This window comes from Papio anubis, chromosome 20, assembly GCF_008728515.1.
Source record: "Papio anubis isolate 15944 chromosome 20, Panubis1.0, whole genome shotgun sequence".
NCBI classification, from domain to species: domain Eukaryota; kingdom Metazoa; phylum Chordata; class Mammalia; order Primates; family Cercopithecidae; genus Papio; species Papio anubis.
The window spans coordinates 2,756,077-2,782,007 of record NC_044995.1 but is presented as its reverse complement, the minus strand read 5'-3'; the positions used below and the strand labels follow the sequence as shown (position 1 = coordinate 2,782,007).

The 25,931-nt window shown below is 51.1% G+C and overlaps 1 protein-coding gene across 1 annotated transcript; it reads right to left on the bottom strand.

The window, feature by feature from the left end:
* Nucleotides 1–846: 846 nt before the first annotated feature.
* FBXO46 (F-box protein 46) lies at nucleotides 847–24,699 on the bottom strand. The gene is made up of 2 exons (XM_003915735.4): nucleotides 24,538–24,699; nucleotides 847–3,801 (listed from the first exon to the last, which is right to left on the bottom strand). Exon 2 carries the CDS (start codon nucleotides 3,721–3,723, stop codon nucleotides 1,912–1,914), a length of 1,812 nt encoding a protein of 603 aa, XP_003915784.1. The 5' UTR covers nucleotides 3,724–3,801; nucleotides 24,538–24,699; the 3' UTR covers nucleotides 847–1,911.
* Between the last annotated feature and the right edge of the window lie 1,232 nt (nucleotides 24,700–25,931).

Below are 25,931 nucleotides of genomic sequence, written 5' to 3'. Positions count from 1 at the left end.
GCCACTTCGCCCGGCTAGTTTTTTGTATTTTTTTTAGTAGAGACGGGGTTTCACCTTGTTAGCCAGGATGGTCTCGATCTCCTGACCTCGTGATCCGCCCGTCTCGGCCTCCCAAAGTGCTGGGATTACAGGCTTGAGCCACCGCGCCCGGCCACAGGGATTTCTAAAGAGTGTTTTGTTGGGCTATTGCACCCAGCTAAAAGACCGCATTTCCTAGACTCTCGTGCAGCCCTTCTGTGGCTAAGTCTGACGGGTGAGATGTATATAGAAGCATAGTGTAGTGCTTCTGGGAGGAAGGGGGCCTCCCTTCCGGCAAAATGGTGATAGTAAAAGCAAAATAATCTTGGCTGGGCACCGTGGCTCACTCCTGTAATCCCAGCACTTTGGAAGGCTGAGGAAGGAGGATTGCTTGAGCCCAGGAGTTTGAGACCAACCTGGGCAACTTAGTGACCCCATCTGTACCAAAAAAAATTTAAAAATTATCTCGGTATGTGGCGCACACCTGTAGAAAACCAGCTGCTTGGCAGGATGAGGTGGGAGGTTTCCTTGAGCCCAGGAGGTTGCTGCAGTGAGCTGTGATCACATCACTGCACTCCAGCCTGGGTGACAGAATGAGACCCTGTCTCTAAGGGGAAAAAAAAAAAATATCTTGTTCAAGCTTCTACTATTTTGAGATTTTTCAAATCCAAACCGACACAGATGAGAAGAGTAAAAAATAATCTCAGACTAAGGGACTTGGCTAGGGATCCCTTCTCTCTCCACTTTTTCCATCCCCCATGCACAGGCCTACAACTCCCCTCTCTTCCCAAACCCTCCCTTCACAACACACAAACCAGTCTGCGCACAGCCTTATAAATATTGATTTTATAGAAAGGACCAATTCAAAATTGGTCAGATGCCACACGCTAGAAGCTTCCAGAACCACAATGATGGAAAGAAAAAAACAAAAAACAGAGAGAACAAACAAAAATACCCCAGACCAAAATGCCTGAAAAATCAAGGTCTTGGTTGACCAAAGGATTCTTAAAGAAACATGTGGCCAGGGTGAGGAGACCCCAATGCCTGAATGAGAGCCCAGAGTGGAAGGAAAAACAACCCAGAAATGCAAATCCGAAGTCCCTGCCCACGGGGCCCCCCCACGCTGTCAAAAGCGAGGCAAAGGGCTTCACAGCTTCATGGGGGTGGGGTTGATGGCAGTAGCTTAAATAATAACGGGACGACGAGGATTTTTATACTTCAGCTTTTTTTTTTTTTTTTTTTTTTTTGCCCCCCTCTTCCTCTATGGGGAAGAGGAGAGACTGGTAGCTTGAGGTTAAGGAGAAAACAGTTATTTTCCCCTCACTTCTTTAATAGGCAAACCATCCAGAAATGGCGAACTGTCATGAAAAAATGCCAGCTCCCACCTGTGACCTGATAGCCCCCAATTCCTAGAGAGGTGAGAGTGGTGGTGTGGCAGGTTAGGAGAGGTGCCAACCTTGGGCGATGCAGCCTCTTGGGAAATAACAGCTCCAGCGAGAAAGAATTGGGGCGAGGGAGAAGATGGGGGCCACAATGGGGGAACCCTTACGTGATACCAAAATTAGCTGCCGTCTGCTCCCTGCTGGTGGGTCCCTGGGGTGGAGAGCGTGGCAGGGAAGGGGGTTGGGGCTGAATGGAGAATAAAGTGAGATGCTGATAAAAAAAACACCCTTCTCAGAGGGTCCACGGCCCTGGTTCTGAAGAGTAGAAAATCAACAGGATCAAGCAGAGTGCCTTCCTGGGTCACCCCTGCTGAACCCCAGCTCAGTTCCAGTGGGGGATCAATGCTGTCTGGAGTGGGGGAATGGGCAGGCGGCCCAGTCCGGACTCTCGGCTCCCGGGGGAGAGGGGAGGGGTGGGCGGGGTGGGCTCTCCCCCCCCCCTCCCCCGGCTTCACCTCCCCTCCTCCCGGCCTGCCCGGCCTCCGCCCGGCCCATTGCAGGGCAGCACCCAGTTGTTATCGTGGAGGCCCAGGCGGCAGCCGGGCGTCTCGCGGTCGGCTCGGCGGCAGCACATCCAGTAGGAACGTCCGTAAGGCAGGTCATGGTGGTAGGGCTTGGGGTGCCAGCGGCAGAGCGACACGTCGCCCTTCTCGTATCTCTTGCGGCACTGCTTGCACGGGTCATCGCGGTAGAGCGGGTCTCGGCTCCAGCGCGAGTCTGTGGCCCGTACGCCGAATGCCTCGATGATGCCCTTGAAGTGGTGGCAGGTGCACTTGAGGGCGGCCAGCGCGCGCGTGGGCAGGAAGCTGAAGATCTTGACCAGCACGTGCTCTGGCAGCAGCAGCATGTACTGTCGCGGCTCCAGCAGCCGCTGAATCTTGAAGCGGATCTCTAGGAAGTCGTGCGACACGTGCCTGTACAGGCGACACAGGGAGGTGTCCGCCGTGCCCTCGGCATCGTCTGGGCCGGGCGCGGTGGCCGGGGAGTCTGCTGGGGGTGGCTCCGGGGGCCCGTCCGGCCCGCGGTTCTGGAGAAAGAAGAGCTGGCCCGGAGGCGGCGGCTCCTCTGGGCTGACCGTCAGGCACACAGTCTCCTCCTTCACGTTCTTGGTGCCATCCTTGCCAAAGAAGATGCACTCATCTACCACGCCCGTCACCACAACGTCCACGTGGAAGCCTGACGCTCCGCAGTCCCGGGCAGGGGGCGGAGGGGGCGCCGGGGGAGTGTCCTCAGGCCTGGCGGGCGCCGGGCTCTCACCCTCGCTGGCCTCATCCGCCCTGGCCAGCAGGAACTCCACGTTGCTGGGGAGGGCATCCCGCGAGGGGCTGATGAGCTGGTATAAGTCACATGTGATCTTGTCCTTGGCTCGGGCCCCAGGACCTGGGCTGCCAGGGTAGGCACAACCAGGCCTGCCCCCGCCCCCAGTGGGCAGGCCGCTGTCTGGTGCACGGGGCTCCCGGCCATTGGAGATGCGGAAGGCGATGCGCACCTCCCCAGGGCCTGGCCCGGGTCGCTCTTCCTTGCGGAGGCCCTTGGTGGGAGGGCTGTCCCTCTGCGCCTCAAAGTGGGCCACGGCCTCCGCTACACGGCTGCAGTCCCCTCCACCGGACCGCCGTTCAGACCCCACCCCCTTGGCCGGTCCACCCTGCTCCGCGGACACAAAAACTACAGGCGCTGGGGTGGCCGGTCGTGGGTAGCTCTGCAGGGCCAGGGCCGCCCGCTGTTCCACGAGGGCCACCATCTCGGCCACAGAGAGCAGGTCCACGTCCTCACCGGCTGAGGCAGGGCCCTCCTCAGAGGCGGCCGGGCCCTCTCGGCCCCCTGGGTCAGGAGGAGCTTTGGTGGGGTCAAGACAGCGCCTCCTCCGCTTGGCCTTGGAGCTATCACTGCCCCAGTGCCCCTTGACCTTCATGGAGCTGGCCCGGCTGCCCCCACCACACTGGTGGGCCACAAAGAAGGCCACCTTCTCCTTTGTATTCCCGGGCTTGATGACATACCAGGTGTCCAGGAGGACTCGACCCTCATCACCAGCAGCTGCTGCTGAGAGGAGTGGAGCCGGCTGGGAGGCAGGGACCTCGGTGGCCAAGGCAGGTGGTGTGTTCTCTGAGTGGGCAGGCCCATGGTCTGGCTCGGCCCCGCCGCCAGGCTCAGGGCAGGCTGATGGCTTGAGGGCCGCAGAAGGCGGGCGCGGCTGGTTCTGTGAGTAGGTGCCAAAGGGCCGGGGGCACCATAGCTGGAAGGGCAGGAGGCTTCCGCGGTCCATGCTGGGGGATGACGGCAGACGGGCTGGGCTTCACCACATCTCAGGACCTAGGTGGTGGTGGGAGGCTCCACATGCCACCTGGAGACAGGAAGAGGAGGTTGGGGAGCTAGGGGGACAGCCTTTCTTGCCAGGACCACCCCAACCTCCACCTCTCCTCAGACCAAACCAGACCATCAAAACTCTATTCCTGGCTAGAAGCGGTGGCTCACACCTGTAATCCCAGCACTCTGGGAGGCTGAGGCGAGCAGATCACCTGAGGTCAGGAGTTTGAGACCAGCCTGGCCAACATAGTGAAACCCCATCTCTACTAAAAATACAAAACTGTGCTGAGCGTGATGGTTCACGCCTGTAATCCCAGCTACTCGGGAGGCCGAGGCACGAGAATCGCTTGAATCTGGGAGGCGGAGGTTGCAGTGAGCCGACATGGCGCCATTACACTCCAGCCTGGGCAACAAGTACGAAACTCCATCTCAAAAAAAAAAAAAAGAACTTTATTCCCACTGCCTTGCTCAGGTGAGCAAAGGGTTGCAGAGGGGATGAGAGATACCCTTTTAACTTGCAGAGTGGGACCCTAACTGGCAGCGTGCTCCAACCCCATAGATCCTACCCCACTGCCCAACTGCCTTCGCCCACAATCCAGAGGCCTTTACACTGCCATAACTTTTACACTTAAGTGAAAGGACCACTGACAGACAAGGTCCTTTTTCTATTTGCTCACTCAGTAGCTCGTCCCTGAAAAGACAGAAATTCCCAGCCCCACCCACAGCTATGGCTGCTTAAACCCAGAGAGAGAGCAATGAGATGGGCTGGGAGGCAGAAGAAAATCTGAGGTCAGATTCAGACAAGCACTTAAGAAATCGGCTTTTCTTTTTTTTTCAAGTCGGGGCTTAATGAGAATTTATTAAAGCTGTGTGTCCTCAGTCAGAAAAATGCACACCCTTGAAAAGACAGTACAGGTAATTCCCTGAAGCGCAACCATAGACCTGTGGAGTAAGAGGGCCTGTTCTAGAGCCTGGGAGTTCCAGGCTGCAGGGAGCAATGATGGCATCACTGCACTCCAACCTAGGTGACAGAGTGAGACCCTCTAAAAAAGAGAGAGCAAAACCAGGTGTGGTGGCTTGTGCCTGTAATCTCAGCACTTTGGGAGGCCGAGGTGGGCAGATTGCTTGAGCCCAGGAGTTTGAGACCAGCCTGGGCAAAAGCCATCTCTACCAAAAAAGAGACAGAAATTAGCCGGGGGGGTGGGGCGCACCTGTAGTCCCAGCTACTTGGGAGGCTGAGGTGGGAGGATCACTTGCGCCCAGGAGGCCCAGGCTGCAGTGAGCTGTGATGCTGTGATCATACCACTGCATTCCAGCCTGGTTGACTGAGAGAGAACCCATCTCAGAAAAAAAGAAAAACAAAAAACGGGGCGGGGGGTGCTGTTCTAGCCTAGCTTTCTCCTCAAGCTGCACACAGATAAACAGAAGCTCAGAGTGGGGAAGGGTGACATAGCTAAGATTCCAGTGGGTCCGGAGCAAAAAGAGGCTCTCAACTTGGTTTCTGGACTCTTCAATTTAGGGCTCTGTTAATAATGACTATTTTATTTTGGAATGACTTGATGTGAGTGATCTAATCTGGAGGCAATCTTGCACATGACTCCGATATGATCACTTTCATTGCAGTTTGAACCTACTAAGTAACATATGCCTCAATCTTTCTCTGGCTCATCTCCCTCCAGACAGCTCAAAACCAAAATGACCCTTTAAACCTTGAAACTTCCACATGCCTACAGGCCAGAGAGGTCAGCAAACGATGGCCCAGAAGCCAAATCCAGCTCGCTGTCTTTGTAAATAAAGTTTTATTGAAACATGCTCATTTGTTTATGGATGCTTTCATCTTCAACAGCAGAGCTGAACAGCAGAACAAAGACCACATGGCCTGCAAAGCTTAAAATACCCATTATCTGGCTCTTTATGGAAAAAGTTTGCCAACTCCTGCAGTACAGACTGTCCCTCTAAATTCAAGCAATTCCAGGCCAGGCGCGGTGGCTCACACCTGTAATCCCAGTACTTCGGGAGGCCCAGGCAGGCGGATCACCTGAGGTCAGAATTTGAGATCAGCCTGACTAACATGGCAAAACCCCATCTCTACTAAAAATACAAAAATTAGCCAGGCGTGGTGGTGCGAGCCTGTAGTCCCAGCTACTCAGGAGGCTGAAGCAGGAGAATAGCTTGAACCGGGAGGCGGAGGTTGTGGTGAGCTGAGATCTTGCCATTGCACTCCAGCCTGAGTGACAAGAGCGAAATTCCGTCTCAAAAAAAAAAAAAGGTAAACAAAACAAAGCAAAATCCAGACAGCCTCCGAGCACTCACAGGTACCAGTAAACACAGAGAAACCCCGTGTCAAGAATCTTTATCTCCCCTCCATAATCCCCAATCCCACCTACGCCTCAAATACTTACAGTCCCTGCTGTACTCTCAGTTCAGTGTTAAAAACATCACTCCATAGCCTCCAAAACATATAGATGGCTGTTTACCAACCACCAATTAACATACATGTTGAGTATCTCAAATCTGAAAATCCAAAATGCTCCCAAATTCAGAACTTTTTGAGTGCCAAGATGACACTGATAGGATATGCTCATTGGAGTATTTCAGATTTTCAGACTTGGCATATCAACTGGTAAGTATAATGCAAATACTCGAAATCCGAAGAAATCCAAAATCCGAAACACTTTTGGTCCCAAGCTTTTCAGGTAAGCGGTACTTGACCTGTATATCCAACTGCCCAGAGAGGCAGGCTAACACAGCAAAACCCAGTCTCTACAGATGCCATCCTGCTACAACTTGGCCACCCACTCAAGTCCCCTAATCAGTTCCAACCTTACCTCCAGCATCTCAATGTCCTCCCCCAAATATCGAAAACCTTCCAAATACTACTTTAAACCACCGAACCTAAAAATATCCTCGCCGGTACTGAAGGGCCGAATCTCAATCTCTCACAGATCCCAACACAGCAATTCCCCAACCTATGTCATAAACAACCACTCTCCCGGAATCCTATACTCCCCCCAACCCTCCTCCATTATCTTCTAATTCTACTAGAAGCCCTCCAACAGCAGACGAACTCTTTGAAAACACAAAAGCTCCCTAACACTTTAAGATGAATCTTAAACCTTAAAAATGTTTCACAAAGCCAAAAAAAAAACAACCCAAAGACACCTCACAAATGTTACAATAGCAGACATGTGCTTACTGCACACTCGCTGCGAGCTTGTTAGGTACTGCGCTAACAATTCCTGCTAATCCTCCTCGGTCCCTAGGAAGCAGGTAGTGTTATCAATGCCTAGTTCCCGATGAGACACAGATGAAATCTCCTGTCCGAGTTCAGACAGGTAGGAAGTCAAGATGCAAGCCCAGACATTCCAGCTCTAGAACTGGTACTCTCGGGCTCTTTGCTTCCGTCTCTCCCGGAGCTCCCCAAATCCTATGCCCAACAAACACTCCAAAACACAAAGGGAACCTGATCCCGAGAACACAACCGAACCTTCCGCATTACAAACGAACCCAAACTCCAAGGTGCCCCATAGGCGCAAAGGAACCCCAAAAGTATCCCTTGAACCCACGTTAAAACTTCCCCAAGCCCCAGAACATTTTGCAATGCAAAGGGAACCCCCAAATCTTGTAACCGCCCCGCCAAAGAAACCTTCTAAACCCCTCAGGTGACCCTCGAAACCTATACACGACCCCAAAGAGCCCTCACCCGCAGCCCCCCCAGGCGGCGGGAGAAGGCTGCAGCCCACACGCATGCGCGCGAAAGGTAAGAGGGCCCGCCCCCTCGCTCCTTCCCTCCGGCCACCGCGCGGGCAGGGGAGCAACTAGCTTCCCTCCGCCCCTTTGTTGACAGACGCGCGCGTGACGCCCTCAGCCAATGAGCGGCCGCCATTCGGGGCCGTGCCCATATAAGGCAGGCCTTGGCGAAGGGACCCAACTTCGAAATAGGGAGGAGTAGGCGAGAGGTGACGGGAGTGGGTGGTGGGGTAGACACAGCCGGATGCAAGGGAGCGTGGAACAACTCCCAACGTCCAGCTAAACGGAACAAGGTCAGGGCAAAGGCCACGGCACTCCAGGGGAGGCTTATTACACCACGTTCCCTCGAACAGAAGCCCTGATTGACGATTGAGATTTAAAGGGCCAGGCAGCCCGGGGATTAAGAACACCAAGGCGGAAGGAAGCAGGCGGAGAGATCAGAGTATCCAGCTTTAGTTGGGAACTATGAGGAGCGGGAGGTGGGGTGCTGAGGATTTCCGCGGGGGGAATTTGGCATTGGGATAGCCCCACCCTGAAAAACAAATGGACAGAACCCTTCGAAGGTTCCCACGGCAACAGAAATCAAGCCTCTGGGCCTGGCATTCAAGGCTCAAGCCGTGTAGCCATTCAGAGCTGCCAGTCCATCCTTTCCAAACGGGCGCCCCAAGCCTGCCTCGCTTAATACAAAAGAGCAGCCAGGAAAGTCCTGTTAAAGCACAATCCTATAAACCTGAACCCGTCCCTATCCTGGTGAGAACCTGCCATGGCTCCCCAGTGCCCTCTGGAGAACACCCAGGTACCCCACCTGTCCAGTGGCATCCCTCCCCACTCCTCCGCCCCGCAGGCAATACCCCAGTGCACCCTAGTGGGCACCTGATCTGGCATACATAGAATACTCAGGCCCCATCTGATCCCCGGTAGCAGTGATGGTTTCCATGGTATGGATGAAGAAACACGCAGGGCAGATCTCCTGACCACAAGGTCACAGAGCTGGGGTGTGAGCTGGAGCAGGGATATGAAGCCAGGGAATCTGATTTCCCAGTCAGTGTGCCCTACTGTTTCACTATATATTCCCTGGGGTTTCAGCTTGACCACCCCTCCTCCAGGAAGCTGACACCCCCAATCCCCCTAGGCCAGGTCAGGCTTCACCCAGGGCGTCCATGCGGTGGGCTCTTTGCTATCTATTCCTCACAGTCACCCGGCTCTTGCCTTCCCTGGTCTCTGCGTTTGCTGTTCCCACCAACAGCAATACATTCACGCTCTGCAAGGCTCAATTCCTTACTGCATTCAGGTCTGTGTTCAAATGCAGTTTTAATGGAGAGGCCTTCCCCAACTCCCTTCCTGGAAATCACCCACCTGCCCAGAGAGGACCTCTGGGTTCCCTCTTCCCTGGCCACTCTGGGTCATCGTCTTGGGTGGGTCTCTCTCCCCAACTATGATCCTCCTGTGGAGGTTGGGGCAGGAAGGGGAGAAGGGCCTGAGGCAGGATCTTCTAACTCCCCCCACACTGAGCCCAGCATAAGGCCCTACACTAGGTCAGCCTTCAGTAACTACTCCATGAAAATCTATTCATTGTAAAACACTGTGAACCAAAAATATGGAAAATCAAAAGATGGCAAAAAACTGGTTGGGAAAACACGAACCAAGAGACAAGTAGAGGAGTAACATTACCCCTTTAAAAAAAAAAAAAAAACAAACTTGGCCATGTGCGGTGGCTCATACCTGTAATCCCAGCACTTTTGGGAGGCTGAGGTGGGAAGATCCCGTGAGCTCAGGAGTCTGTGACCAGCCTGGGCAACATGGTGAAACCCCATTGCTACAAAATATACACAAATTAGCAGGGTGTAGTGGCACGTACCTGTAGTCCCAGGTACTCAGGAGGCTAATGTGGGAGGATTCCTTGAGCCCAGAAGGTAGAGGATGCAGTGAGCTGAGATCGGGGCCATTGCACTCCACTCTGGGTGACAGCACGAGACTGTCTTAAATTAAATTAAAAATAAATAAAATAAAAAACTGACAAAAGCAATGGATGATGACAAAACAAAATGACCCATTATTTATTTCTCTACATGAGTACCTAGGGCTGGGGGAGGGAGGTAGAAGTGGCCCATTATACACAAAAGTTCTCAACATACATGATCCAAATACTATGGCCTCCAACTAGATAAAGCAAAAAACGACCATCTCTACACATGACAGCCATAAACTTACAAAACGACAAGGGAAAGTTTGTTAAATCCACAACTGATATGGGAAACCTTAACATATTTCTAAGAAAAGACTGCTTGGGAAAATTAGTAAGAACCTGAACCACGCATTTTACACCCTTGGTCAAATGCCCTCAACAATTAAATAATCCACATATTTACATCCCTAGCATACATGGAGCATTTGCAAAAACTTGTCCCTGACATTCACTGTGGTCCTGCATGTTGGCCACTGTTGGGTGCTGGAACACACAGGTGACACTGAGCTCCCCATGAATGGCTCATGGGAAAGGGGTCAGACATCCAAATAAACAGTCAGAACCAACATGAATATATTAGAAAATGATCATCACAACAGCAGTCAATACTTGAGCACTCTACAAATACTCGAGCACTCTACAAATATGAACTTGTTTGATTCTTCCATCTTTTTTTTTTTTTTTTTGAGAGAGTCTCGCTCTGTCGCCCAGGCTGGAGTGCAGGGGCGCAATCTCAGCTCACTGCAACCTCCGCCTCCCACGTTCAACCTATTCTCCTGCCTCAGCCTCCCATGTAGCTGGGACTACAGGCGCGTGCCACCATGCCAGGCTAAAGTTTTCCATTTTTAGTAGAGATGGGATTTCACCATGTTAGCCAGGATGGTCTCGATCTCCTGACCTCGTGATCCGCCCGCCTCAGCCTCCCAAAGTGCTGGGATTATAGGCGTGAGCCACCGCACCCAGCCTCTATCTCCTATTTTTAATTTCGTGTTAAAGACTAGGAAACTGAGGCAGAGAATGGCTAAGTAATTGCCCTCATTTAGAGCTTTGTGGCAGAACTCTTTTGTGTTTTGTTTTTTGTTGTTTTCTGAGACGGTCTCACTGTCACCCAGGCTGGAGTACAATCTCGCCTCATCGCGGCCTCAATCTCCTGGACTCAAGTGATCCTCCCATCTCAGCTGCCCTCTTTTTTATTTTTTTTTTAGACGGACTCTTGCTCTGTTGCCCAGGCTGGACTGCAATGGTGCGATCTCAGCTCACTGCAATCACTACAACCTCTGCCTCCCGGTTCAAGCGATTTGTTTGCCTCAGCCTCCCAAGTAGCTGGGACTACAGGCATGTGCCATCATGTCCAGCTAATTGTTTTATTTTTTAATTTATTATTTATTTATTTATTTAGAGACAGAGTCTCGCTTTGTCGCCCAGGCTAAAGTGCAGTGGCCCTATCTTGGCTCACTGCAAGCTCCGCCTCCCAGGTTCACGCCATTCTCCTGCCTCAGCCTCCCAAGTAGTTGGGACTACAGGCGCCCGCCACCAGACCAGGCTAATTTTTGTATTTTTAGTAGAGATGGGGTTTCACCGTGTTAGCCAGGATGGTCTTGATCTCCTGACCTCGTGATCCGCCTGCCTTGGCCTCCCAAAGTGCTGAGATTACAGGCATGAGCCACCGGGCCTCGCCTAATTTTTTTATTTTTAGTAGAGATGGGGTTTCACCATGTTGGCCAGGCTGGTCTCGAACTCCTGACCTCAGATGATCCACTCACCTTGGCCTCCCAAAGTGTTGAGATTACAGGTGTGAGCCACTGTGCCCGGCCTAATATTTGTATTTTTAGTAGAGACAGGGTTTCACCATGTTGGTCAGGCTGGTCTTGAACTCCTGACCTCAAGTGATCCACCTGTCTCAGCCTCCCAAAGTGCTAGGATTACAGATGTGAGCCGCTGTGCCCAGCCTATCCCAGCCTTTTGAGGAGCTGAAACCACAGGTGTGTACCACCACGCCCAGCTAATTTTTACATTTTTTTGTACAGATGAGGTCTCAGTATGTTGCCTAGGCCAGTCTTGAACTCTTGAGCTCAAGCAATCCTCCACCCTGACCTCCCCAAGTGCTGGGACTATAGGCAGGAGCAACCAAACCAAGTCAGAACTTAGAATCAAAGATCAGCTGATTCTAGAGCTCAAGGTCTAAACTACAATCATCCTGGCTGGGCGCGGTGGCTCACGCCTGTAATGTGATGGCGGGCTCCTGTAATCCCAGCTACTCACGAGCTGGAGGCAGAAGAATTGCTTGAACCCAGGAGGCGGAGGCTGCAATGAGCTGAGATTGCCCCACTGCACTCTAGCCTGGGTGACAGAGTGAGACTACGTCTACAAAAAAAATAATAATAATTAGTTGGGCTTGGTGGCCGAGGAGGTTGAAGCTGTATTGAGCTGTGACAGCACCACTGCACTCCAGCCTGGGTGACAGAGTGAGATCATCTCAAACAAAAAACAAAACAAAACGAAAACAAAACGAAAAATGTATTGAACACAGCTCTGGAGCCAGAGTGCCCAGCTTTGAGTCCTGGTTTTATCTCTCATCAGCTGTGTGACCTAGGGTAAGTCACTTGATCCCGTTGGACATCAGTTTCCTCCTGTGGAAAATGAGGGTTCATTCCTTAAGTAATCCACAAGTGTTTGATTCATTTATTTACTTAGAGACAGGGCCTGCCTCTGTTGCCCAGGCTGGAGTGCAGTGTATGATCATACCTCATTGCAGCCTCACACTCCTGGGCCCAACGGATCTTCCTGTCTCAGCCTCCCGAGTAGCTGGAACTACAGGCTCATGTCACCATGCTCAGCCAATGTAAAAAATTATTTTAGTGATGTGGTCTCACTTTGTTTCCCAGGCTGGTCTTGATCTCCGAGGCTCAAGCAATCCTTCTGCCCTGGCCCCCCAGAGTGCTGGGATTAAGTCATGAGTCACCACCCACAGCCTTCACTTTCAATTTTCATTTTTAATTATTTATTTTTTTGAGATGGAGTCTTCCTCTGTAGCCCAGTCTAGAGTGCAGTGGCACAATCCCGGCTCACTGCAACCTCCACCTCCCCGATTCAAGTGATTCTCCTGCCTCAGCCTCCCGAGTAGCAGGGATTATAGGCGCCTGTCACTATGCCCAACTAATTTTTTGTATTTTTAGTAGAGATGAAGTTTCACCATGTTGGCCAGGCTGGTCTCATCCTGACCTCAAGTGATTTGCCGACCTCAGCCTCCCAAGGTGCTGGGATCACAAGCGTGAGTCACCACACCCAGTCCACTTTTTTTTTTTTTTTTTTGAGATAGAGTCTGGCTCTGTTGCCCAGGCTGGAGTACAGTGGTGCAATCTCGGCTCACTGCAAGCTCCACCTCCCGGGTTCACGCCATTCTCCTGTGTCAGCCTCCCAAGTAGCTGGGACTACAGGCGCCCACCACCGTGCCCGGCTAATTTTTTGTATTTTAAGTACAGACTGGGTTTCACTGTGTTAGTCAGGATGGTCTCCATCTCCTGACCTCGTGATCCGCCTGCCTCGGCCTCCCAAAGTGCTGGGATTACAAGCATGAGCCACCGCGCCCAGCCCCAACTAATTCTTCTTAAAAATTTATTTGAAAACAAAAAAAGAGATAAAATTAAAGCAAAAAAGTGGCTCACAACTGTAATCCTAGCACTTTGGGAGGCTGAGGCAGGCAGATCACTTGAGCCTAGGAGCTTGGGACCAGTCCCTGCAACATGGTGAAACCCTATCTACAAAAAATAAACAAAATTAGCCGAGCGCGGTGGTGCACGCCTGTAGGCCCAGCTACCTGGGAGGCTGAAGTGGGAAGGTCAGTTTAGCCCAGGAGGGCGAGGCAGCAGTGAGCTATGACTGCACCACTGCGCTCCAGCCTGGGCCACAGAGTGAGACGCTGTCTCTCTCGCTCTTTTTTTTTTTTTTTTTTTTTTTTATAAGATGGAGTTTCACTCTTGTTGCCCAGGCTGCAGTGCAATGGCACAATCTTGGCTCACTGCAACTTCTGCCTCCTGGATTCAAGTGATTCTCCTGCCTCAGCCTCCTGAGTAGCTGGGATTACCGGCTCTCGCCACCACGCCTGGCAAATTTTTTTTTTTTTTTTTTTTTTTTGTAGTTTTAGTAGAGACGGGGTTTCACCATGTTGGCCAGGCTGGTCTCAAACTCCTGACCTCAGGTGATCTGCCCACCTCAGCCTCCCAAAGTACTGGGGATTACAGGCGTGAGTCACTGTGCCGGCTGACCCTGTCTCTTAAAGACAAAACAAAGATAAAAAGGGAAGCTAATAAAGACTTTGAGGCCGGGCATGGTGGCTCACACCTGTAATCCCAGCACTTTGGGAGGCCGAGGTGGTCGGATCACAGGTCGGGAGTTCGAGACCCGCCTGACCAACATGGAGAAACCCCATCTCTACTAAAAATACAAAATTAGCCGGGCATGGTGGCACATGCCTGTAATCCCAGCTACTTGGGAAGGCTGAGGCAGGAGAATCGCTTGAACCTGGGAGGCAGAGGTTGCGGTGAGCCGAGATCGCGCCATTGTACTCCAGCTTGGCCAACAAGAGCGAAACTCCGTCTGAAAAAAAAAAAGACTTTGAAAATCACTAACTGAGCCAAAGACTACTTCCCTCTTTATTTCCCATTCTGAAGTTAAAGTGATCCTAAAGAGTCACACACAAAAATAAAAATTAGCTAGGCGTGGTGGCTCATGCTGTAGTCCCTGCTACTCAGGGGGCTGAGGTGGAAGGATTGCTTGAGCCTGGGAGGCAGAGGTTGCAATGAGTGCAGAGACTGTGACGCTGTACTCTGGCCTGGGCGAAAGAACGAGACCCAGTCTCAAAAATAAACAAACAAAAAACTTAATTGGAAAAGGAGACAACAAATACATAGTAAGCATCATGGTGGCCAGCATTATGAGGAAACAAATATAGCAAAAGAGGAGGGTCAGGGCTGGGCACGGTGGTTCACTCCTGTAATCCCAGCACTTTAGGATGCTCAGGCAGGTGGACTACCTGAGGTCAGGAGTTTGAGACTAGCCCAACCAACATGGCAAAACCCCATCTCTACTAAAAATACAAAATTAGCTGGGCGTGGTGGCACATGCCTGTAATCCCAGGTACTTGGGAGGCTGGGGCAGGAGAATCATCTCTTGAACCTGGGAGATGGAGGTTGCAGTGAGCCGAGATCACATCACTGCACTCTAGCCTGGGCAACAAGAGCAAAACTCCATCTCAAAAACAAAACGACAAACAAACAAAAAAATTAGCCAGGTGTGGTGGCGCAGGCCTGTAATCCCAGCTACTTGGGAGGCTGAGGCAGAAGAATTGCTTGAACCCAGGAGGCGGAAGTTGCAGTGAGCTAAGGTCACGCCATTGCATTCCACCCAGGGCAACAGAGGAGGAGACTCCGTCTCAAAAAAAAAAAAAAAAGAGTCAGGAGAATTTGGAAGGGTGAGGTTATGATTCTAAATCAAGGGGGCTAGGCATGGTGGCACATGCCTGTAATCACAGCACTTTGGTAGGCTGAGGAGGATGGATCACTTGAGCCCAGGAGTTCGAGACCAGCCTGGGCAACATGGCAAGAACTCATCTCTATCTTTTTTTTTTTGTCCTTTTTTTTTTTTTTTTTTTTTTCCTTTTTGTGGAGAACGGGGTCTCGCTATATTACCCAGGCAGGTCTCGAACTCCTGGGCTCAAGCTATCCTCCCGCCTCTGCCTCCCTGAGAGCTGGGATTACAGGCGTGAGCCACCGCGCCCAGCCTCTCATCTCTATCTTTAAAAAAAAAAAAAAAAAAAAAAAAAGCTGGGCACAGTGGCTCAGGCCTGCAATCCTAGCACTTTGGGAGGCGAAGGCAGGAGGACTGCTTGAGCTTAGGAGTTGGAGACCAGCCTGGGCAACATAGTGAGAGTCTAACTGTACTAAAATGTCAAAAACAAACAAACAAACAAACAAACAAAAAGTACTAGCTGGTTGAGGTGGCACATGCCTGTAATCCCAGCTACTTAGGGGGCTGAGGCAGGAGGATTGCTTGAGCCCGGGAGGTTGAGGCTGCAGTGAGCCCTGATGGTACCACTGTACTCCAGCCTGGGAGAAAGAGTGAGACTCTGTCTCAATAAATAAATAAATAAATAATAAATCAAGGGGTCAGGGATGGCATCACCAAGCAGGTGCCACGAACCAAACCGTTTAGAAAACTTGTGCTTTTAGGGCCGGGCGCAGTGGCTCACACCTGTAATCCCAGCACTTTGGGAGGCCGAGGCGGGCAGATCACAAGGTCAGGAGATCGAGACCATCTTGGCTGACATGGTGAAACCCCGTCTCTACTAAAAATACAAAAAATTAGCCGGGCGCGGTGGCAGGCACCTATAGTCTCAGCTACTAGGAAGGCTGAGGCAGGAAAATGGCATGAACCCAGGAGGCGGAGCATGCAGTGAGCTGAGATTGCGCCACTGCACTCCAGCCTGGGCAACAGAGCAAGACTCCGTCTCAAAAAAAAAAAAAAGAAGAAGAAGAAAAAAGAAAACTTGTGCTTTTAGGAGTAAGACAGTTTTACCATAGCAGTTAGAAATACACCATTAAACGTGGTAAAAAATACAATTTTCTTCTTCGTTTCCTAGTACATGTCACAGGTTTTGAAATAAAGATGGTAAAAATACCATTTTGTATGAGTAAGCTTCAGACAAGCACAGGCTGAAAACAAATTTAAGATTTTAAGAAAAGGCAAAACAACTTGGAAAGCAGACAAATGCTGTAAGACAAACAAATGAAGGCAATGGAAAACAAAAAAGTGTCAGATCACCCCAGGGTGGACAGAGGTGACACATAGGATTGGGGACAAGTGAGGGACTGGAAACTTTTTCCCAAACCAATAGGTCTGCGGATAATTCAATGAGGGCCGGAGACAGAATGTTAAAAAATCCATGAAAGCAGTGACAAGCAGGCAAAGCTGACATAAGGGACTGAAAATGAACCAGGAATAGAGAAACTCAAACTTGAAAACGAGCCCAAATGCCCGCATACCTGCAGAACTTCCCTACCATTATGACAACAGCGAGTTCCCCAATGGCAGGGTCGAGTCTGCACCCAATACAGACGGTGGCACATGGTAAGTGCTCTATTAACACTTGTGGGCTGGGCTCTGTGGCTCATGCCTGTAATCCCAGCACTTTGGGAGGCCAAGGTGGAAGGATCACTTGAGTCCAGGAGTTTGAGACCAGCCTGGGCAATATAGCAAGACCCTGTCTCTACAAAAAAATTTTTTTTTTTTTAGTTTTCTTGGAGACGGAAACCTGTTCGTCACCCAGGCTGGACTGTAGTGGTGCGATCTCAGCTCACCGCAACCTCCACCTCCCGGGTTCAAGCTATTCTTGTGCTTCAGCCTCTCGAGTAGCTGGGACTACAAGGGCATGCCACCGTGCCCGGCTAATTTTTGTTTTTTTAGTAGAGATGGGGTTTCACCATGTTGGCCAGGATGGTCTCAAGCTCCTGACCCCAAGAGATCTGCCCACGTCGGCCTCCCAAAGTGCTGGGATTACAGGAATGAGGCCACTGTGCACCACCAACAAAATTCTGTTTTTGTTTTTGTTTTTGAGACGGAGTCTCGCTCTGTCGCCCAGGATGGAGTGCAGTGGTGCGATCTCGGCTCACTGCAAGCTCCGCCTCCTAGGTTCACACCATTCTCCTGGGTTCATGCCATTCTCCTGTCTCAGCCTCCCGAGTAGCTGGGACTACAGGCACCTGCCACCATGCCCAGCTAATTTTTGTATCTTTAGTAGAGATGGGGTTTCACCGTGTTAGCCAGGATGGTCTTGATCTCCTGACCTTGTGATCCGCCCACCTCGGCCTCCCAAAGTGCTGGTATCACAGGTGTGAGCTACTGCACCCGGCCAAAAAAATTTTTTTTTAATTAGCCGGGCATGGTGGCAAGCACCTGCAGTCCCAGCTACTCTGGAGGCTGAGGCAGGAGGATCACTTGAGGCTAGGAGGTTGAGGCTGCAGTAAGCTGTCATTGCACCACTGTACTCCAGCCTGGGTGACAGAGACAGGTTCTGTCTCTAAATAAATAGGTTGGGCTCGGTGGCTCAACCCTATAATTCTAGCACTTTGGAAGGCTGCAGCGGGTGGATCACTTGAGCTCAGGAGATTGAGACCAGCCTTGGCAGGATGTATTTTTTATCTCTACAAAAATTACAAAAATTAGCCAGGTGTGGTGGCATGCCCCTGTAGTGCCAGCTATTTTGGAGGCTGACGTGAGAGGATGGCTTAAGCCCAGAAGGTGGAAGTCACAGTGAGCCAAGATAGTGCCACTGCATTCCAGCCCAGTCAACAGAGCCAGACCCTGTCTCAAAAAATAAATGAACAAATAAATACATAACTAAAACACTTGTAGGCCAGGTGTGGTGGCTCACGCCTGTAATCCCAGCAGTTTGGGCAGGTCGACAGCTTGAGTCTCGTTGTTCAGGACCAGCCTAGGCAACACAGCAAAACCCTGTCTCTACAAAAAATTTTAAAAAAATTAACTGGGCATGGTGGTGCACGCCTGCAGTCCCAGCTACCTGGAAGGCTGAGGTGGGAGGAAGGCTTGAGCCCAGGAGGTAGAGGTTGCAGTGAGTTGAGATTGTACCACTGTACTCCAGCCTGGGCAACAGAGCCAGACTTTGTCTCAAAAAATTAAATAAAAATAGGCCGGGCGCGGTGGCTCAAGCCTGTAATCCCAGCACTTTGGGAGGCCGAGACGGGTGGATCACGAGGTCAGGAGATCGAGACCATCCTGGCTAACACTGTGAAACCCCATGTCTACTAAGAAATACAAAAAACTAGCCGGGTGAGGTGGCGGGTGCCTGTAGTCCCAGCTACTCCGGAGGCTGAGGCAGGAGAATGGCGTAAACCCGGGAGGCGGAGCTTGCAGTGAGCTGAGATCTGGCCACTGCACTCCAGCCTGGGCGACAGAGCGAGACTCTGTCTCAAAAAAAAAAAAAAAAAAAAAAAAAATTAAATAAAAATAAATAAATAAACACACGGACTACCTAAGGAATGAACCCCCATTTTCCAGATTCAAAGCTGGGCACTCTGACTCCAAAGTCCATTTTTCTCTTTGTTTTCTTTTTCTTTTGTTGCTTTTTTTTTTTTTTTTTGAGATAGTCTAGCTCTGTCACCCAGGCTATAGTTCAATGGGACAATCAGAGCTCACTGCAGCTTCCACCTCCTGGGCCCAAGTGATCCTCCCACCTCAGCCTCCAGAGGTGCTGGAACTATAGGCTCATGCCATCAAGCCTAATTTTTAAAAAAAAATTATTTGAGGCTGGGTGCAGTGGCTTATGCCTGTAATTTCAACACTTTGGAGGGCCAAGACAGGCGGATCATTTGAGCCTAGGAGTTCAAGACAAGCCTGGGCAATGTAGTGAGACTCCATCTCTACAAAAAAGATACAAAAATTAGCTGTGTATGGTGGCATGCAGTTGTAGTCCCAGCTAGTCAGGAGGCTGACGTGAGAGGATCACTTGAGCCCGGGAAGTTGAGGCTGTGGTGAGCTGAGATCGCACCACCGCACTCCAGCCTGGGCGACAGAGCGAGACTCTGTCTAAAAAAAAAAATGGCCAGGCAAGGTGGCTCATGCCTGTAATTCTAGCACTTTGGAAGGTTGAGATGGGTAAATCACTTGAGGCTAGGAGTTTGGCACCAGCCTGGCCAACATGATGAAATCTCGTCTCAACTAAAAAGACAAAAATTAGCAGGGCATGGAGGTGCACACCTGTAATCCCAGCTACTTGGGAGGCTGAAGCAGGAGAACTGCTTGAACCCGAGAGACGGAGGTTGCAGTGAGCTGAGATCGCGCCACTGCACTCCAGCCTGGGCAACAAAGCGAGACTGTCTTTAAAAAAAAAAAAAATTTTTTTTTGTTTGTAGAGATGAATTTTCCCTGTGTTGCCCAGGCTGGTCTCAAACTCCTGAGTTCTACTAATCCTGCCACCCTGTTAATCCCAGCCTCCCACCTTGGCCTCCCAAAGTGCTGAGATTATAGGCATGAGCCACCTTGCCCAGCCTCAATACCTTTTCTTGAAAGAAAAAGAATCATAAAGACCTCACACTTAGGCCGGACGCGGTGGCTCACGCCTGTAATCCCAGCACTTTGGGAGGCCAAGGCGGGCGGATGACAAGGTCAGGAGATCGAGACCATCCTGGCTAACACGATGAAATCCCGTCTCTACTAAAAAATACAAAAAACTTAGCCAGGCGTGGTGGCGGGCGCCTGTGGACCCAGCTACTCGGGCGGCTGAGACAGGAGAATGGCATGAACCCGGGTGGCGAAGCTTGCAGTGAGCCGAGATCGCACCACTGCACTCCAGTCTGGGCGACAAAGCAAGATGGAGTCTCAAAAAAAAAAAAACAAAAAACACCTCACACTTAATGAGAGCATAAAATACCCCAGGCATTTTATATATGCCACCTCATCAGTTACCACGTCAACTCCTTACAGGAAGCTCAGAGTTTAAATGTGGCCCCATTTTTACATGAGAATACTGAGGCCAGCTGGGCACTGGGGCTCATGCCTGTAACCCCAGCACGTTGGGAGGCCAAGGTGGGTGGATCACTTGAGGTCAGGAGTTCAAGATCAGCCTGGGCAACGTGGTGAAACGCTGACTCTACAAAAATTAGGCAGGCGTGGTGGCACACACTTGTAGTACCAGCTACTCGGGAGGCTGAGGTCAGAGGATCCCTTGATCCTGGGAGGTGGAAGTTGCAGTGAGCCAAGATCACGCCCCTACATGCCAGTCAGGGCAACAAAGTGAGACACTGGCTCAAAACAAAACAAAAAAAGAGGTCGGAGCAGTGGCTCACGCCTATAATCCCAGCACTTAGGGAAGTCGAGGCGGGTGGATCACCTGAGGTCAGGAGTTCGAGACCAGCCTGGCCAAGATGGTGAAACCCCATCTCTACTAAAAATACCAAAATTAGCCAGACGTGGTGACACAAGCCTGTAATCTCAGCTACGCGGGAGGGTGAGGCAGAAGAATCATTTGAACCCAGGAGTTGGAGATTGCAGTGAGCCAAGATCATGCTACTGCACTCCAGCCTGGACAAGAGTGAGACTCTGTCTCAGAAAAAAAAAAAAAAAAAGGAAAAGTAAACTGAGGCCCAGAGTGGTAATGCAGCTTGGCTAAGGACACACAGCAACAGAAGCAGGAATTTGAGCCTGGGCCTCTCTGAAGCCAATGTTTTCAACCATAAGCTTACTATCACAGTCACTGAATTAAGCCCAGAAAGCTCACAATAAATAAACCAAACTGTTTCAAGGTGAATTTACAAAGTTGTCAAACTGCCCAGTGAGGCCTTAATGACCCAAAAGTTAAACGAACAAAAGCAAACTAACAACAACAACAACAGGAAAAACCTAGTTAGAAATATTTCCTCTTCACTGAAGCACCTGGAGTAAGGCCAGACTGGGTAATTGGCGGGGACAGGAATGGGAATGGGGCCACACTGAGTTTCTTTTTTCTTTTTTTTTGAGACAGAGTCACTCTTTCGCCCAGGCTGGAGTGCAGTGGCACAATCTTGGCTCAATGCAACCTCCACCTCCTGGGTTCAAGAGATTCTCCTGACTCAGCCTCCTGAGTAGCTGGGACTACAGGCGTCCGCCACCACGCCCGGCTAATGGAGACGGGGTTTTGCTATGTTGGCCAGGCTGGTCTCGATTGAACTCTTGGCCTCAGGCCATCTGCCTGTGTTGGCCTCCCAACGGGTTGGGATTACAGGCATGAGCCACCATGCCCGGTCCACGGATTGAGTTTGTAAGCACCATCTCCAGAAGTCATAATTGGATTTAGGAGCCCAGGGGTGGAGGGCAGGGATATGGTGACAACATAAGACAGAAAGGAGACAGCCTGACATCTTCCCTCTCGGTTCCTCTCTACCGCCTTCTCTTTCCCGCTAACATTCAAAAATAACAACTCACATGTACTGAGCCCTTCAATAAGTATTGGAGTAAGGGCTCACAAAGTAAGTTCCACTATACTGCATTATCTTCCCGAACCTCTCACCTTCCTAGGGTTACTGATCCCATTTTATAGGTGAGAAGAACCCAAAAGACTTGCCCAGGGCCAGGCGTGGTGGCTCATGCCTGCAATCCCAACACTTTTGGAGGTTGAAACAGGAAGACCCCTTAAGCCCAGGAATTTGAGACCAGCCTGGGCAACATAGTAAGACCCGTGTCTCTACAAAAATAAAAATACAAAATTAGCTGTGCATAATAAAAAATTAGTCCCAGCTACTTGAGAGGCTGAGGTGGGAGGACTGCCTGAGCCCAGGAGGTTGAGGCTGCAGTGAGTCATGATTGCACCATTGCATTCCGGCCCGACAGGCAACAGAGCGAGACCCTGTCTTTAAAAAAATAAAAAGGCAGGCCGGGCATGGTGGCTCACAGGAAACGCCTGTAATCCCAGCACTTTGGGAGGCCGAGGCGGGCAGATCACAAGGTCAGGAGATCGAGACCATCCTGGCTAACACAGTGAAACCCTGTCTCTACTAAAAATACAAAAAAAATTAGCCGGGTGTGGTGGTGGGCGCCTGTGGTCCCAGCTACTCAGGAGGCTGAGGCAGGAGAATGGCATGAACCCGGGAGGCAGAGCTTGCAGTGAGCCAATATTGCGCCACTGCACTCCAGCCTCGGTGAGAGTGCAAGACTCCATCTCAAAAAAAATTTAAAAAATAAAAAATAAAAAGGCTGGGTGCGGTGGCTCACGCCTGTCATTCCAGCACTTTGGGAGGCTGGGGCAGGCAGATACCTGAGGTTGGGAGTTCGAGACCAGCCTGACCAACATGGAGAAACCCTGTCTCTACTAACTATACAAAATTAACCAGATGTAGTGGCGCATGCCTGCAATCTCAGCTACTTGGGAAGCTGAAGCGAGAAAACCAAAGCACCCAGGAGGCGCAGGTTGGGGTGAGCCGAGATCTCACCATTGCACTCCGCCTGGGCAACAAGAACTAAACTCCGCCTCAAAACAAACGAACAGAAAACCCATAAAAATAAAAATAGGGCCAGGTGCGGTGACTCACGCCTGTTAATCCCAGCACTTTGGGAGGCAGATGGATCACCTGAGGCCGGGAGTTTGAGACCAGCCTGACCAACATGCTGAAACCGTGTCTCTACTAAAACTACAAAAATTAGCCAGGCATGGTGGCGCATGCCTGTAATCCCAGCTACTCAGGAGGCTGAGGGAGGAGAATCGCTTGAACCCGGGAAGCGGAGGTTGCAGTGAGCCGAGATCGCGCCATTGCACTCCAGCCTGGGCAACAAGAGCGAAAATCTGTCTCAAAAAAATAATAATTAAAATTTAAAAAATAAAAATAGGCCGGGCACGGTGGCTCATGCCTATAATCCTAGCACTCTGGGGGGCCGGAGCGGGTGGATGGCTTGAGGTCAGGAGTTCAAGACCAGCCTGGCCAACTGGCGAAGCCCCGTTTCTACTAAAAATGCAAAAATTAGCCAGGCATAGTGGCATGAGCCTGTAATCCCAGCTACTCAAGGAGGCTGAGGCAGGAGAATCGCTTGAACCCAGGAGGCAGAGGCTCCTGATGAGCCATGATACCACTGGTGACAGAGGTAGACTCTGTCTCTAAATAAATAAATGAATATAAAAGAGTTGCCTAAGGTCATATAGCAAGTAAATGGCAGAACTAATATTCTAGACTGCTTTGTTCTCTGTCTCTACTCATCACATTGTATATTTCAGTATGGAGAGGGGACTAAATTATAGTGCTGAAAGCACAGATTCTGAGCCAGGCTGCCAAGATCGGAATCCTGAGTCTAGCAATTAATGCTGGATAGCCTTGGGAAAGTTGCTTAATTTCTCTGCACTTCTGTTTCCTTTCTGTAAAATGGAGAAAATAACAGCACCTACCCCTCAGGGGTGTTACCAGAATTAAATGAGTTAATGCATACAAACAGCTAAGGACAGGGCCAGGCATTTTGTAAAACAATAAGCGTTAACTGTAATCCACAGTAGGGAACCCCTACATGCTTCTGAGCTGGGGTGTGTGCCCAGATCAGTGCCAGCTTTTGAAAAAACGCCCTCTGGGACTGGACTGGAAAGGAGGAAATCCATTAGCACCTGTAACCCAGTCACATTCCGGGGACGGAGAACTTCCCACCAACAGCTCTGAGACTGAAACTTCACAGCCCAGATCTCCCATTAATAGTAACGATTTTAATGACTCCCTTTAACCCTGTTCTCAGAGGCATGCTTGCCGTTCCCATACTACAGATAAGGGCACTAAGGCTCACAGATTTGTCCATGGCACAAAGAGGTGGGAGAATAGGGGATGTGAATGCTGTACTTCTCATAGGGATAAACCACTACACTCTTCTAAATTCCACTGGGGAAGTGAGGGTGCAAAGCCTGTCTGGATGGCCCTTTCTGGCCATATTATCCTACAGTTCTGTGCCCGTCCAGCTCACCGGGAGTCTCTGGCGGGACTAGGGAAATTATCACTACATCCACGCCCCTAATTTCACGCTCCTCACCCCACCCTCAGTCCTGGAGCCTGAACCCACACTCTCCTACCACTGATTTCTCCCTCCCACCTCCTCAACTTGCCTTCCTGCCCCCAATCCGATCCAGAGGCCCCATCCCATCGCGTCCACCGTTCGCCTGTCCCTTGGAGCTTCCAGACCCCCTCACTCATCCTAACCGTGATCCTCATACCCTCGCCACAGGTTAACACCCTATCGAAATCGACACCTTCAGGGCCTCTACCTGGACGTCCAGCCCCGTTTCCAACTCGGGGCCCACTTCCCCAGCTCTGAGCCCCTTTACAATCAATTCCAAAGCTCCACTCCCACCCCACCTCCAAGACCCCTCCCCAAGCCACCATTCTTCTACTACTACCTCCGGCTCCCATTCCTCCCAATCCCCTCCCCCAGGCAATCTCCCCTCGCCCAGCCCCTTCTTTCGCCCCTGCCTCTTCCCCCTCGTCACCCGGTCCCGAACCCCCGTCCCGACTCTCCAGCGCCCCCGGCCCTCGCCTGGGCTCTCACCATCGCCGCGCGCTGCATCTCCCTCAGCTACGCGGGTTTACCCTACTCACTCCTCTCCAGCCTCCCCTTCCGGGTTCTCGTCCCGAAGCCCGGTGGGAATTGAAGTCCGGACAGCCACGGACTACATACCCCAGAAGGCAGCACGGTCAAGAGTGGAGGTGGGGTGGGAAGCAAATTAGGCGGGCGGAGGAAAAGAACGACTCGAACTCCCGGGAGACAAAGCCGGAGCGGACTTGGCAGCGCAAGCGCAGGGCGCTTCCCCGCGGAGCGCGCTGGGAGATGGAGTCTAGCCAGGAGGGCTCCATTTTTGCCCGGGGCCCTTGGGAAGGGAATTGAGAGTATTGCAATAGGGTGTTGCTGAGGGGTGGAGAGTTGGGGAAGAGCACATTTATTGATTCATTTGTGCCGATCAACACAATAGCTAACAGTTCCTTATGCTTTTCCAAAGTCATTCCCATCCATCCCCTTCTTCTTCTTTTTTTTTTTTTTTTTTTTTTTTTTTTTTTTTTTTACGTAGTCTTGTTCTGTCACCCAGGCTGGAGTGCAGTGGCGTAATATCAGCTCACTGCAACCTCCGCCTCCTGGGTTCAAGCGATTCTCCTGCCTCAGCCTCCTGAGTAGCTGGGATTACAGGCGCCCGCCACCACGCCCGGCTAGTTTTTGTATTTTTTGTAAAAACGGGGTTTCACCATGTTGGTCAGGCTGGTCTTGAACTCCTGAGCTCGCGATCCACCCTCCTCGGCCTCCCAAAGTGCTGGGATTACAGGCATGAGCCACTGCGCCAGGCCCATCCCCTCCCTTCTTACCTCCTGATTTACAAATGAGAAAATTAAGCCTTAGGAGGAAGGAAAGTCCCATGCATTAGGAGTTAGTCCACATCACAGAATAGCAGCTCCACATCGCTCGAGCCCAGGAGTTCGAGGCAGTTAGCTGGGGTTACACCACCGCCCGCCATGGAGTTCAGCCTGGGCGACAGAATGAGACCCTGCCGTCTCTTTTTGGGTGACAGAATGAGACCCTGCCGTTTCTTAAAAAAAAAAAAAAAGAAGAAGAAGAAGAAGGCCGGGCGCGGTGGCTCACGCCTGTAGTCCCAGCACTTTGGGAGGCGGAGGCGGGCGGATCGCGAAGTCAGGAGATCAAGACCATCTTGACTAACACGGTGAAACCCCGTCTCTACTAAAAATACAAAAAAAATTAGCCGGGCGGGGTGGCGGGCGCCTGTAGTCCCAGCTACTAGAGAGGCTGAGGCAAGAGAATGGCGTGAACCCAGGAGGCGGAGCTTGCAGTGAGCCGAGTCCGCGTCAGCCAGGGTGGGACAGAGCGAGAGTCCGTCTCAAAAAAAAAAAGAAAAAAAAAAGAAGCTCCACGAGGGCAGAGATAATTGTGTACCTTGT